The sequence below is a fragment of the Pseudonaja textilis genome, chromosome 2 (assembly GCF_049901715.1).
Source record: "Pseudonaja textilis isolate UNSWEBS1 chromosome 2, rPseTex1.2, whole genome shotgun sequence".
NCBI classification, from domain to species: domain Eukaryota; kingdom Metazoa; phylum Chordata; class Lepidosauria; order Squamata; family Elapidae; genus Pseudonaja; species Pseudonaja textilis.
In genome coordinates, this window is record NC_141991.1 from 146,743,243 (window position 1) to 146,757,480 (window position 14,238).

Consider the following 14,238-nt stretch of genomic DNA (forward strand, 5'->3'; position numbering starts at 1 on the left):
AAAGAGGCTTGCAAAATCCAAATGTAGATCTCTAATCATGTATGACGTATAACTGCAATTGGGACCAATTCCTAAGTGAGTCACAGCCAATTTTAAAACCTTTTTTTTTTGGCCACAGTTGTTGAGTGAATAACTGCAGTTCTTAAGTGAATCATGTGGTTGTTAAAAGAATCCAGTTTGTCCCATTGATTCTGTTCTTGGAAGCTAAACTGGGAAGGTTGCAAACGGCAGTCACATAATCCCGAGATACTGCAACCATCATAAATATATGTTGGTTGCCAAACAGCCAAATTATGATTACCTGGTCGTGAGGATGCTATGATCATCGTAAGTGCAAGGACCAGTCATAAGTCACTTTTTTCAGTGCCATTGTAATTGTGATTAGTCATTAAATGAAAGGTTTTAATTTGTGAACTACCCATATGTTACTTCCTTTGGGGGTCTGTTTAAGTCTCCTATGTGCCTGACAATGTTAAACCCATGGATTGTGTTCTGGACTGAACTTTATTTGTACAGACATGCTCAAGGACCTTATACATTAGAAGAAATTTTTCCATGAAAAATAAATCCATCAACCTTGAAAAATTACCCCATCAGAATTTCTTTTCAGTAAAAATTCAACAACTCTAACAATCACTTCTTGCACTACAACATAGTCCTACAAATGATGCTAGTGGCATTGAATCTGTGGGTGATGAGCACAAGAGATTGAGACCAATATCACTGAGATGAAAGAATCAATATTTTACCGTCCAGGTGATGATCATATTAGTGGTTTCATTTCCTTCTCCTCTGACATCAGTTGGGTTTCGCTCAGGTGCTGGAAAACGAAGAGACTAGAATTATACTGGGATGTCTGTATGTTTTGAATCAACCAAGACCAAATATCCACTGGGTCTTCCAGACTGAAAATGCCTGTCCCAGAGGCATTAGGAGCCAATGTTTGTGGGGCAATACTATTTGGTGCATGGCATGGTTGTGTTAACTTTTACAAGGACCATTGCCCATAACAAGGATCCATCCCTATAGCCTTCTTCTAGCATCTTGAACTTTCTTACCTGCGGGATCTGTGGCATAACTGGCAGACCGGCTGCTTAATTCACTTTTCCCCTGGTCATTGCTGGCCTGCACATAGAAGTTATAACTTCTGAATGGAGCGAGGTGAAGAATAGCCCATGGCTGGTTTCCTGGGACGGTGGCTAACCATTCCATTTGTTCTGGCCCAAATTTGGTTTCTTCACAAAACACGTTATATTCTGTGAGGGAGAAGTTCAAATGACTAAAAAAAAACCCGCTTATTAAAATTGCTATCATCTTTCAACTAGGCCCCTGCGGCTTTCCTAGGTTCATGCTACAAGCTGAACTAAAATGCACCTGTACATAGATGAAGCTAATTTTTGGTTTGGCGTGATGTGCAAATCCAGGCATTTTGATTAATTCAGTACCTTGACTGACTGAATAGTTTCTGCATTTCTACACATATACAGAAACGGAGAAATGTAAAGATGGCGTTTTCACCAATGTGTGCTTTATATCTAGCTTCAAAATTCAGGGATATCTCCAAGGAAGCACTGAGTAGTCATTTTACACATCACAGACAACTGCATCCTTTCAATCCATCTTTTTCATTGGATTGCTTCAAATTGTACAAAGTCACAAGTGACAGTGGCAATCTAAACAAAGAAATATAAAGTGGCTGTCTATGGTGCTTTCTAGCCACAAATATTTTCTAAGTGCTGCTGTAAGGGAACAATAGAAGCCAGCCAGGAATGACTATGATCGACCTCTTGCTTTCCTCGACCCAAATGGCTCCCAAGCAGAGACAGCCATGGGAGGGTTCAAAGGATGAAAGCAGTGCTGTAATGTCAGCTCTGCCCCTTCTGTACCTGTGTCGTGACCCCGCATGCGGCTACAAAAGGGGCCAAGGTTGTGGTGCAACAGTGCTACTTTTGTCATTTTGATGAAAGCAGCAGGCCCTTTTCGAAGGGGAAAATCCACAAGTTCTGATTAATCAGAGGTCATTTCTCCCTAATGGCGAGACACTTGGCACAATTCCTTACCTTTTATTTCTCTGTTGTGATCATCTCCAGGTGTCCATGTCAGCTTTACCTCATGATTCTGCTGCCTCTGCAGCTCCAGATTTGACACAGGGCCAGGTTTGCCTGATAAAAAAGACAGTAATGAAACAGCTGCTCACCTGCCTGTCCTCACTACAGAAGAAAAATCCAAGATTTTTTCCCCCAAACAGATTTTCCAAGCCTGCTCACCATGTGAAAATTTGAATTATTTTATTTTACCTTCAGAAACAGAATTAGAACATTAATTATTACAAATGTTAGATGGCGTAATCCGCCATCTAAAGTTGATTAAATTTGTAGCCTTTAAATTTAAAGTTATTGATTGATTAAATATAATTAAAACTAGCTTGTTTAAACAGAGCCTTATTTCTGAAAATTATGAACTTATCCGTCAGTTTTCTGTATATTTGTGGTTCAAAGCCATTATTCATCGGATTTCAGTCTATATTTTTATAACACACTAGAAACAAATTAACCTCATAAAAAATCGGCCAATGTCTGCTTTGTCTTATACACTATGTTTTTATATGTAAATGAAACATAAATTATATTCCATATGTATGTAAATTATAGCATTTACATTTACACATTTTATTTTACAAATCACTTGAACTGCCAAGATGGGCAGCAAATGAATTTGATAAATAAATAAATCTTGTTATCAATATTTAGAATTCTCCACATTTCAGTGAATCATCCAGCTTTAAGAGTTAATCTTCTCCCAAATAATATCCCACTAAAATTAATTAATATCCCACTAAAATAATTATGTTTTTATTGTTGTAAAAGTGCTGTTCTACAGATGGCTTTGCTAGAAATATACCTGGGCCAAATTGCAAAAATAGATACACAGCAAAAAACTAGTGTTTTGTTTTTTTTAAATACCAATTTGTTATCCATGCAGCAGGAATATCACTGCATCTCTTTGAGTTTTCCCTGGTCTGAAATTTAACCTCAAGAGAGAAACAATCCAGATCTAATCTTTCTTTTTTTTGATACTTGCCATACACCAAAAGATTGGCACTTTTTTCTACAGAGTCAAGGGTGGTCCAGGCCAGGCAGCTGTATGTTCCTTGATCAGAGAAGTCCACATTGGTGACTTTCAGGGACATGTCACCAATGATGTATCTAGGGAAAGACCAACATTCAGAGTAAAGTTAATGCAAATGTCCTTTGAACCCTAAATTTTTATTCAACATGATTGTTGATCTTTGAACTTACTTGTTATTGTTATCTGATTCTTCAATATCTTCTCCATCTAGGCGCCATTGGATACCACGTTTTGGAATACTCTCATCAAACAGTACCTTGCAGTAGAAGGTCACACTCTCACCTTGCTTCTTTTCCATGTTGATAGGTCCCTCTTCAATCTGTGTTGCTCCTGGAATAGAAATGGAATATTGTATTGTAGCCTCTCCATCCATGAACTCTTACTGTGGGTATCTATTGTCCTTTCATATATTTATCCCATGTGGCTTGGTGTTTTTTCATTATTCTTCAGCATGGCTTGAATGCATCCTAATACAGCTATGACTGGCCCAAGACATTTTCCAGCTTGAAAATCACAGTAGCAGTCCCTCATTTTCTCTTTAAGGAAGTAAAACATAATTCCTTCCACTGAAAATTTGTCCTACACTTTTCACAGAGACTGTCTTCTTAATGCAGACTGAACCACAAACAAGACAACATTTGAGGCTAGCACATGCCTTGAAAGGATCCAGAAAAAAAACATTTTCAACCAATCTGTTAGTGCTACTCTTTCATTAAGTTCACATACAGCTTAATCATGCTTTACTCAATTGAGCTAATTTTGGGTTTGCACAATGCATTGAACCATAAAGGGTCCATGTGGGCTGAATTCACAATTTGGTGAATGTTGTAATGTTGTTAGTTGCTGATCTATGGTTTGGTGTATTGTGAAAACATTCACATCTGATAGCATTACGGTTCTCTAAAGCATCCAATACATTTGCTCCCAAGTAAAACTGCCATCTACTTAATTTTAAATAAAAGTCTTCAGGTCATTTTCCACATTAAGAGATTATCTTTAAGCCATTCTCCACACTGCAGAAAAGACAATACATCTTTAGGTGCAAAGAATTTATTAGCAAGCATAAATAAACACCAACTTCTCTCATCCTCATCCCAGGAGGGATATGAACTCTTGGAAAGGCTTGCCAGATTAAAAGCTTAGTTTGAGGCCACAGGCAGATGGCCTGGCAGAACCTCACCCCATGGGCATTGGAAGGGGGGGCAAGGAGGAGGCAGATGATGAAATGAGCACCACAACATTGTATGTCGTGTGCTTGTGTGTAAGGAATAGAACATCATGACACAATGCTCATTTCATTGGATTTTACAGATGCCTCCAATGTTATAGTACGACCAACAGTAAAAACCCTGGCATAACCCTGCCACATCTACTAATGAATGTTGTGGAAGAAAACAGTTTTAGAGAATTTAGCTGAAAGCCACAGTACTTTGTTCCAGGTTACTTCCTTCCTATCACATCTCTTGTGGTCAACCATTTTCTGTCATATTTCTCTTTGATTTAATGCATGGTTGGAAAACCTGATCTCACTTTTGACAACTAGGTGGGCAGTGATGGAGACATTGTTTTGATCATTCTCAGCCAAGCATGTGAAGTTTCCTGCATCTTCCTGTCGGACTTCCTGAAGTTTTAGGGATCCATTTGTAAATATAAAGATTCGTTCGTCTTTTAGGGCAGGGTTCATATCTTCCATAAACCTGGGAAAGGAAAACAAGAAATGGGTATGACAAACAGAGATCTCTCTACTACATCTCAGTGCACTTAGAGTTGCTGCTGCCATTTGTTTTGCAGCACAACCCAGCTCTTAGTAATTTTTTCATATATAACACCTTTAATTGCCTTTCTTTTGCTCAAAGTGCTATTTCTTAGGGCTTTATGATATTTTACCTAATATTGCTTATCCCAAAAGAGAATAGAACAATGGAATATGTATGTTTGATTTTTCTTTCCCTCATATAACTTCTGCAATTTCTCAATATACTAACAGTATAATTGTGTTTTTCACTGGCCCAATTCTCTTCCTCCATTGACACTGGCATTTGGCCCATTGGTTTGCTATATGACAGAACTAGGCTAATAAAATCCAAAGAGACATTTGATCTTCCAAGTAAAAAAGACTATCACTGAGTGATACTTAGAGAATTTTGATATATAAATGGAGTTATGTAAACAATGTCAAAGCAGCTGTGGACAAATCAAAACACATCGTGCTTTCTGAAAATGACCCAAAACAGAAAGCGTACCACTGCACTTTAGGTCTGGGCGCCCCAAAAGTCTTGCAATGTAGGATCACTATTTGGTTCTCCACCACAGCATACTCTATGCCATCAGGGGTCAGGATCTCCGCTGGCAACCCTGGAGTAAAATAGAAAGGTCAATAAGTGTAAGGCAAGATAGTTATCTCCTCAAGAAATCCTACCTAGCCCTAAGTCTTGTCAACACATATAGCACCCCAGAAGAAGGGCATTGTAAGTCAATGGAAAACAACCAGAAAAAAAGTATCTGTACTTAGCATATTCAGGTTTTTTTTTTAAATGCCATGATGGTGGACACATGGGCCGGAAAGCAGGTAAGAATATGTCTTCTTCTCATGAGACTGATAAGTTAAACAAACCTTCACTTTTTAATATATTTCCTTCCTTCCTGTCCTTAAGTTAAAGGCTTCTGGGAAGAGCCATTGCTAAACCCACTGCACACTTCCTCAGTGGGGTGCAATTTCCCATGCCACATCATGCCATTAATTTGGAGGCAAAAAGGGTCTTTGTCACTGTAAGGCCTTTGTCATCAGGATTGAGCAAAAAGAGAAGCAGACTCTGTACATAATTTATGAATACTGAATGCCATTCCCTGCAAAGGTGACTGAAGTGCAGACTTCATTCATACTCCTATCTTGTTGCAGGAGAAGGAGCTAATGGAAGAATTTTAAAGTGAGAACAATGGAATAGCCTTTGCTAGTTTTTTGCCTGTCCTCTGAGCTGTGAGCAGCCCCATTTTCATTCAAAGTGGAGAGATGAACTTACAGACAACAAGGATGTATGCATTGGCCAGGATACTGCCGTGCTTATTGTGAGCCTGGCACTGGATAACAGCGGTGTCATTGGGCTGCACCTCACTGAAGATTAAAGCTCCCGATTGAATCTTCCTTCTTGGATCTGGCATCACATCTGAAAAGTGGACAAGAGTTTAGGCCTGGGAAGCTAAGGTGGTATTGTAGCCTTCTGCTTTTTTTCTGCCTTTCTTCTCGCCCATTCACTTACCTTTTAGAGGAATCCCATTTATGCTCCATGACACTTTTGGCTTAGGTTTCCCATCAACTTCGCAATCCAGGCGGACATTCTCCCCTGGTCCATAAATCTGGCTCACAGGCATTTTTATCCACTGAGGAGCAGCTGAGAAAAGAAAATAGCATTCATTAAGACAAAATTAGCTCATTACAGTGAGTAAAGTCAGCTTTCCAGATCTCTTTTCATATAGAGCAAGGGTGTCAAAGTGGCAGTCCGTGGATTGGATATATGATTCGCAGGCTATGCCCACCCCAGCTCCACAAAGGGGAAAAAACCTTGCAAAACATCACATGACAGTAATGTGAGGCCGCAGGTTTGACATTCCCATACAGACTAACACAATGCTCACTTTATAATGAGTTGTCCTCAAACTCCCTATTACCTCTCATATTTCAATTGGGTATAGGCAAGTTGATGCTTTATTTGTTTTGAATCACCATAATAACTAGAGAGTCTAGAGGAGGGGGTCATCATATAAAATACCTGGAGGACAAAAGTGGCATAGCACTTCTTTTATAAACTCTTCAAGGCAGGGAAGAACCTGCCTTTCTCTTCAACTAGGAAATTTCATCTATTTCAAATAAGTGTCATTTTAACATTTGGACGGAGTATGAAATGACTGAATTCAAAGGATTGAGTATTATATATGTTTGCATGGCAACATCACTTTACAAAGTCTGGAAAGGTGGAGTCGACCCAGAGCTATAGGCTGCTGTTGGGGAAATTGTGTGCTGCAATAAAATATTGTGTAAAGATTTCCTAAGCTGCGGTGTGCGTAGTCCTTCGAATGCAAAAAAAGTGTTTCTTGCTGGCAATCACTGGGCTTAAGCTTAAGATCTAAAAGCATGAAATATCAGAATAATAAGTGAATAGTAAGAATTGTTGTCTTTATTTAATCAGGAGAACAACCCAAGTGAAATTTGGAAATTTTAATGAAATTAAAGAAAATACAATGTGTCTGCTTAAATTTGCTCCAATGAATGCAGTGGAGTTCTAACTTGGGGCTGGGTTATAGCTAGCATGCCTGGTTAAGCTTAAAATCTAGGTTTTTATTCACAGTCAATTTTTCAGTTATATTTGGTTTTACACCATGACATATATAGAGCACTGAGCTGCTAAGATCTGTGGGTTGGATTCCTCAGCTCTTATCTTGTTGCTTTGCCACTAAAATTAAAATATATATAATTGGAAAACTACATTTTTTTGAAACTTCCATCTTTCAAAGTAAGCTGCCTTATTCAATATTTTCCCATTAATGCAATTCTTTTCCCTTCTCTCCCTCTTTCCCAAAGTATTGAAAAATGGCTGTTGCCTCCCTGTTTTTTTCCCCACTCTTCTTGCTAACATCCTAAATCATAGTATACAACATAATTACGCTGTGCCTCCATTCCACTTGAAATTCTGCACACAACTGAATGTCATCTGGTGAGAGAAACACAACCTAATAATGTCACATCAAATGGTAGGCTATAGGAGAAAGGAATTTGAAATGACATTATGTTGTAACATCTACTAATCTCACCATAATCTTTTCTCAAAAGAGAAATCTTGATACTTGCCAGTCTGACTACTCCAAATCTTTCCCATTTTTATCCTATTGGCCCTACTGGATTAAAATTGTGGATAGAAATACCCTCAACATTAACGGTATAGGTGTGGTAGATGCTGCCATGCTCATTACGAGCGATGCACTGATAATCTCCATCATCATCCTCCGTCACACTTGGGATGCAAAGGGTTTTATTGTAGTTCTCAAAAGTCACCCCAGGTGAAGGGTTCAATCTGTTCAGGTGGATCCATTCCACCGTTGGTGTAGGGCTGCAGAGAAAGGGAAGAAGACAAAAAATGTGTATAAAACTGGTTTCTAACTCAGTGGAATGTTACTGATCTAGGTCACTGCTTAAAATTATGTTGATCAGTTAAAAAGAACTTTATTTGAAATTATGTTTTAAACAAGATCATATGAAAAACATTTCTATGTTTTCTAGAATTGCCAAATTCATCATATTAGAAGAGACATCTTTCTCCTGTATGTAAAGCAGAGAGGGTTACTTGCATTTTGTGAGGTTTGTGAATATTTTTTTTCCTTTTTTAAAAGCATGTATTTATATGTGTATTTATTTATTTGTAAAGGAATTTCCTTTATTACCTTTGAAATATTTTTTTCTTTAGAACTCACCAGATGCATCTGGATCAAGAGAGTAATACTAGTGCTATCTGTCAAATCAGTTAAGTCCTTTTCCTCCCAACTTAGCACTCTTTGGATTTCTTGGATTCCAAAGTTCATTATCTAGATTCCTATAGGTTCATTGTCTGGGGATGACAAGAGTTGTGGTCCAGTAGATCTGGAAAGTGCTAGATGAGTGAAAGCTATTAAATTATCTCATTGATTTAAATGCATTTGGTGTCATGATGGAGAAGTAGATGATTCTCAGACGATCAGCTCACCAGACACACAGCTCCTACCATATTCGTTGTATGTTCATAAGGAACCTGTGAAGTAGTTTGGCCTGGAGAAATGTGAGCTTCATAGCAGAGCAGGGATTGGCTTGCCAACTGCCTCAGCAAGACACCAGGCTGTTTTGCTTCCTCAGTCCATTCGTTATTGTTTGTTTGTTGCTACCTAACAGTAATGGTTAATTAAACCATTACTAAGCATGTAATCAAAGGGCATCATTCCACTTCTCTGCTGATGTTTTCCTTCTCATCATCAAACCAGCCGCTGAATGGCAGGAGGAGCTGAGTGTCTCTAGAGTAGCAGATGAACAAAATGTTTTTCTAATTACTGCTGATATACTTTGGTTTTTAAATCTCTGCTTCTATCCTACTTGATTGGGAGCCACCCAGAGTTGGCATTAAGTCAGGCAGCTATAGAAATGTTTTAAATAAATACTTCCAAGGCCACTCAAATGATGGGGTAATTTCTACGCAGTGAAAAAAAAAGGGGGCGGGGGCGGGGAATGACTGTGGATTAGAGATTTCCACTGCCTCTCCAAATCAGAAAGGAGCAAGAATGAAATCCCAAGCTGTATTTCCCCCAACAATTGGAAATCAGAAGTCACAACCCCTTAAAACATATCCATCCCCTTTCAAACACACATACAGATATAAGCCTCTCCAATCTACCAGCCTGTCCACAAGAGAATGAGGATAACATTAGGGATAGCATTAGAAACAGCTACCCAAATCAAGATGTACTCTTACCTCATTGGCCATTTTTGTGATCATACCCAAGAGGTATACCCAGCCCTCCCATTCTTACACCAATTCCCCATTCAGTCAATGGGAAAGCCAGATTCACTTAACCAGGTTACTAACTTAACTGCAGCGATTCACTTAACAATTGTGGCAAAAAAGATCATAGAATGGGGCAAAATTCAGTTAACAAATTTTGGGCTCAGTTGTGTTTGCAAATTGAGGACTACCTATATTTCATCAGTTTATGGGTTTAGCAAAGTATCTTTCAAATCTGTGCTAGCAGTTCTTTGGCTAATGTTCATGTTTGTCCATTTGCACACTTAAGCTCCCTGTGCAAGGAAGTTTCTCTGGGCTCATGGCACTAGAAAGATATAGGATCGCATTGCCATATATATATTATTTTTGCTGGCAGATATCTCCAAATACTTACAGTCCTGCAGCAATGCATTCTAGTATCAAAGGCTTTCCTAACAAGGCTACATAGCTCTTGCGTGTGGTCTCTGGCACAATTAGAATTGGTTTCTGGTATGAGAAAGTGTTGGCTGTGGAAGAGAGAGAAGAAAAGAATTACTTGATATCAGAGGACCATAAAGCAGCAGAAACCAGTAAAGATGGCCTAGGCCAACAGAGTTGCAGAACGTTTGGCGTTTGACTGACTTTATATTCATATACTGAGGGTAAAGAGTATGTCATTGGCTCCACTAATTTACAGGCAGTTTGACACACACACTCCTTCATAAAGCCTTCCTCAACTTTCTAAGCTTCTAAATAAGGTTATGCCCTAGCCTACTTGCCTGCCTGCCTTCATTTATTCATCCATCACATTTATATGCTGCCTCTTTCACTCTGAAAAGCAACTCTGGGCAGCTTTAGCAATTCCCTTGGATATTTCTTCCTCTTTAACTTTCACAACAGCTTGATGTGATATACTAGACAGAGAGATAAGAGACCAGCTGCAACTTCCTTCAATGAGATCTGTGATCAGGAAGACTTGAATTTAGTGTCCCCAGTTTTACCCATCAGCTTCTTGTCTTGGTCAATTGCTAGGAACATACAAAAGAGTTCTACACATCACTACTCTAAGTCTCTATCTTTGGTGTAGTTTCTTGCTATCTCTGGTAAATCATTGGTAAATCACTGAGTTCCTGAGCATTATGTAATGATAATAAATAATATATAATATTCTTCTATAATTCACTGCTACAAAGCTCTTCTTAGAGTTTTAAACTTTGCATGAACTTACCTCTCAATTTTCATAATTTCATCACTGGTTATGTCACAAACCCTGCCTCCACTTCTTTGATTCACTTATCTCTAAGCTCCCTAAGGGAGCAATAGATTTTTGCTGCCAAATATTAAGGCAGTTTCCCAAGTTAAAAAAAAAAGAAAAAAGAAACATTCTACCTTATTCTACACTGATTGGATGCATTTTGAATAATGTGTCCTTGAGGAAGGTAATGCAGGACACAGAATACAGAATAGAATTGAAAGGCAGAATAACAGTCTTTCAATTACAGGAAGTCAGATTTGGGTTCAGTGTTACCGTATTTCCCCATGTATAAGCCACCCCTTTTTTCCAAAATTTTCAAGCCCAAAAAGTAGTGGGGTGGCATATACAAAGCAGGTACACTTTTTATACGTGAAAAATGCATAAAATAATAAAGTAGGAATAAACTGGTTTTCCAGCAGTATGCTATACTTTTTTGTAAAAATTGTACGTGATGATACGATTACGAGTGTGAGTACGCGATAGAAATGCATACACTAGGCATCGGCCTGAATGCTTCGTTCCTATTCTTGTTCCGATGCGTAGATTGCTAGCGTTGCCCGCACCGCTTTCGGCGTCATGACCGAAGTTGTAGATCTAGACGTCGAATTTTGTTTCTTTGTAAATTTTCTTTCTTCATAACTTGTTTCTCTAATAAAATATTTTTTTCAAAACTTCACAGTCCAAAAATTTGGGGGGTGGCTTATACAAAGGGGGTGCTTATACATGGGGAAATACGGTATATAAACATTCCTAATGATAAGAACTACGTGATAATGAAATTATTTGTCAGAAGAATTTTCCTTTGTGGATGTGTTCACTCGGAAGTTGGGCAACTCTGGCAAAATGGGGTATTTTCATTTTGGTGCCAGCATTGATCAGTGAATCAACAATCTAGATGAGCCCTTCCAGTTTTATGATTCAACGGACAGCAACACTATGCAGTACTGGCAGGATTGGGATCTGACAGGGTTAACTACCAGTTATTTATTATGTGTTTCCTTGCAGCTGTGTGCGTGCAGAGAAGCAGCGTTTGAAAAAGCACTTTTTTCCTGCTTTTTCAACCACAGCTGTGCCTCGCATGGCAGCTGAGGTTGAAAAATCAGGAAATAAAGATCAGGTAAGAGCCCGGGTGGGCAGGTGGGCAAAAACATCAGCAGACATAGAACCGGTTCTATGTCTGCTGCTCTTCAGAGCTACCAGTTCTACAGAGCCGGACAGAACCAGTAGAATCCCACCCCTGAATACTGGTCATAAGATACCAAGTGAGAAACATCAAAGAACAGTATTGGGAACCAAGTGCTGCAGCATTGCTCAATGTGTTGTCCATTAAATGCTTAGACTTTAACTCCCATGGAAATCCAACACATGTGGAGGGCAACAGGTTGGGGAAAACTGAAATCCTAAATTTGAAGCAAATGACTGATAACTGACAACAAAATCCATGGATAGAGTTTAATAAAGATTTCAGGCAATAATTCATCTCATAATTTTGGAGATTTCTACAAGAACTTCACAACTCAAATGTTAGGATCATAAATTAAGCTGGGTGGGCAGAAGATGAGGATTAAAAAATGTGGTTGATCTCTTCCTGCAATAGCCAGTTACTTCCTCACTTCACCACATGGAGCACCTCAACATAGGGTTTCTGAAGACTTACTTGGGATGACTTTTAGTTCAATGGGTTCTTTCTGGATAATGAGTCGGGGGCCTTGGAAATGGGCGTTGCAGATATAGTCAGGTTGACTATCCTTCATCTGTACATTGGCAAAGTAGAGGTTTCCATCCTGGCCTACAGTGACTCGTTCATCTTGGGTAATGTGCTCAATCTCTGTAGAAAGAGAGATGGGAAGAAGAAGCAAATGAGACACAGCAAAGCAGAAAGAATTATCATAAGACAACCAAATGCCAAACCACTTTGCTTCTTGGCCCAAAGCATCCATGAGAGGAAAGGAAGCAAAGTTATTCTATTCCTTCTAAGTCATAATGATCATCTTCATGTGGAGATTTTGGAGGAGGTGGTCACAGCAGAGGAACTCCATTCTTTCCTCTGTTTTAAAAGTGGATGTTGACTTCCAGAACAAGTTCCAAAGACTTAGGAGTAACCAGAGTGTAAATTAATCCCTGAGAGTGGAGGATTGGACCCACATCCTTTCCAGTCAAACCTTCACTTTCCAATAAGAACATGTCTCCTAAAAGTTTATAGAAAGCCTTGCCTCTCTCTTGCTTCCCCATACTGTATGTTCTGGGACTATTACGCAGGTTGGCATGTAATATATTATGAAATGATCCAGCAGCCAGTGCAAAGGAAAACACCATACACAGTGCATTTATCTGATTCTGTATCTTTAATCAGATTATCTTTAATCAGATTTAATCTTTAATCATATTATCTATGAGTTCAACATCTTCCCTGAATGACATGATTAAAGAATTACCTGGGGCCACGTATTTGCAAAACATGTGTGCCAATATTGCCGTTCTTCCATCTTCACCTATCCTTCACCTACCCATCTACCATCCCCATCCATCAAACCCTTCCAGATCGCTTCACTTTTGTTGGGAACCTCTTGCCGTTTGTCCAAAGCACATGGCTTACTGCCATCTCTTCTAGTTCTTTGAGAAAAGTAATCAGTCCACAGATGTTCCTCAGTCAAATTGACAGTCTTTGGAAAAGACAGCTTCTAATACTCACTGCTGTTGAGCCAGTAGATTTTAGGTGGATCGGCACTGGTGGGTGGGTTACAGGGTAAGACTGTGTGGGTCCCTTCTTCTGCTGTGATGGGTGCCACTTCCTCCTTTGGCCACTGTGGGGCATCTGGAAGGCCATGAAGCAGGAATAGAAGCAATTAGTGAATGGGGCGGGGGGGGGGGTTAAGGGGAATTACAGTACATGGAGAGGAATTGGCTACATAGTCCTCTGAGCTAGGCTTATAATGTATCCAGTTATTCATTGTGCCTAGGGAAAATGTATTTTAACATCAAAATGTATTTGATCATTACTCAGTGAGTGGAGATGCTTTGCCATACTCAGCCAACTAAAGCCAAGGCAGTTTACCAATCCATCTGTTGTCTCAGAGAACTAGTAGTCATTTATACACGCTTGATGAAGTGTGACTTGAACCAAGGACTTCTTGACCCGTGTTTGATTTCTGAAATTTTTATTAATATGTCACCCTCAATAGCAACAGCAATCACATTGTTATTATTAATAGCAGGCAGATTTATTTTGAGAATTTCCGCCAAGATGAAGAATAAAGGATCACTGCAATTTTGGAACAAAGAGACAATGTTCTTAAATCATCCCTATTAGTACTGAAAAATACATCCTTTCTGGTATCAGTGAATGTCTCCTTTCCT

General features: G+C 39.1%; 1 protein-coding gene across 9 annotated transcripts in view; it reads right to left on the reverse strand.

Moving 5' to 3' along the window:
- Nucleotides 1-14,238, reverse strand: part of L1CAM (L1 cell adhesion molecule) — an 89,852-nt gene that overhangs the window by 34,191 nt on the left and 41,423 nt on the right. For all 9 annotated transcript variants that reach the window (XM_087925797.1, XM_087925796.1, XM_087925790.1 and 6 more), the window contains 13 exons: nucleotides 13,574-13,696; nucleotides 12,539-12,709; nucleotides 10,042-10,153; nucleotides 8,047-8,231; nucleotides 6,387-6,518; nucleotides 6,150-6,293; nucleotides 5,373-5,484; nucleotides 4,660-4,826; nucleotides 3,300-3,459; nucleotides 3,082-3,206; nucleotides 2,061-2,162; nucleotides 1,059-1,256; nucleotides 750-820 (listed from right to left, as the gene is read on the reverse strand). In XM_087925797.1, coding sequence (XP_087781923.1) covers nucleotides 750-820; nucleotides 1,059-1,256; nucleotides 2,061-2,162; nucleotides 3,082-3,206; nucleotides 3,300-3,459; nucleotides 4,660-4,826; nucleotides 5,373-5,484; nucleotides 6,150-6,293; nucleotides 6,387-6,518; nucleotides 8,047-8,231; nucleotides 10,042-10,153; nucleotides 12,539-12,709; nucleotides 13,574-13,696 — 1,802 coding nt within the window. The remainder of the gene's footprint in view (nucleotides 1-749; nucleotides 821-1,058; nucleotides 1,257-2,060; nucleotides 2,163-3,081; nucleotides 3,207-3,299; nucleotides 3,460-4,659; nucleotides 4,827-5,372; nucleotides 5,485-6,149; nucleotides 6,294-6,386; nucleotides 6,519-8,046; nucleotides 8,232-10,041; nucleotides 10,154-12,538; nucleotides 12,710-13,573; nucleotides 13,697-14,238) is intronic.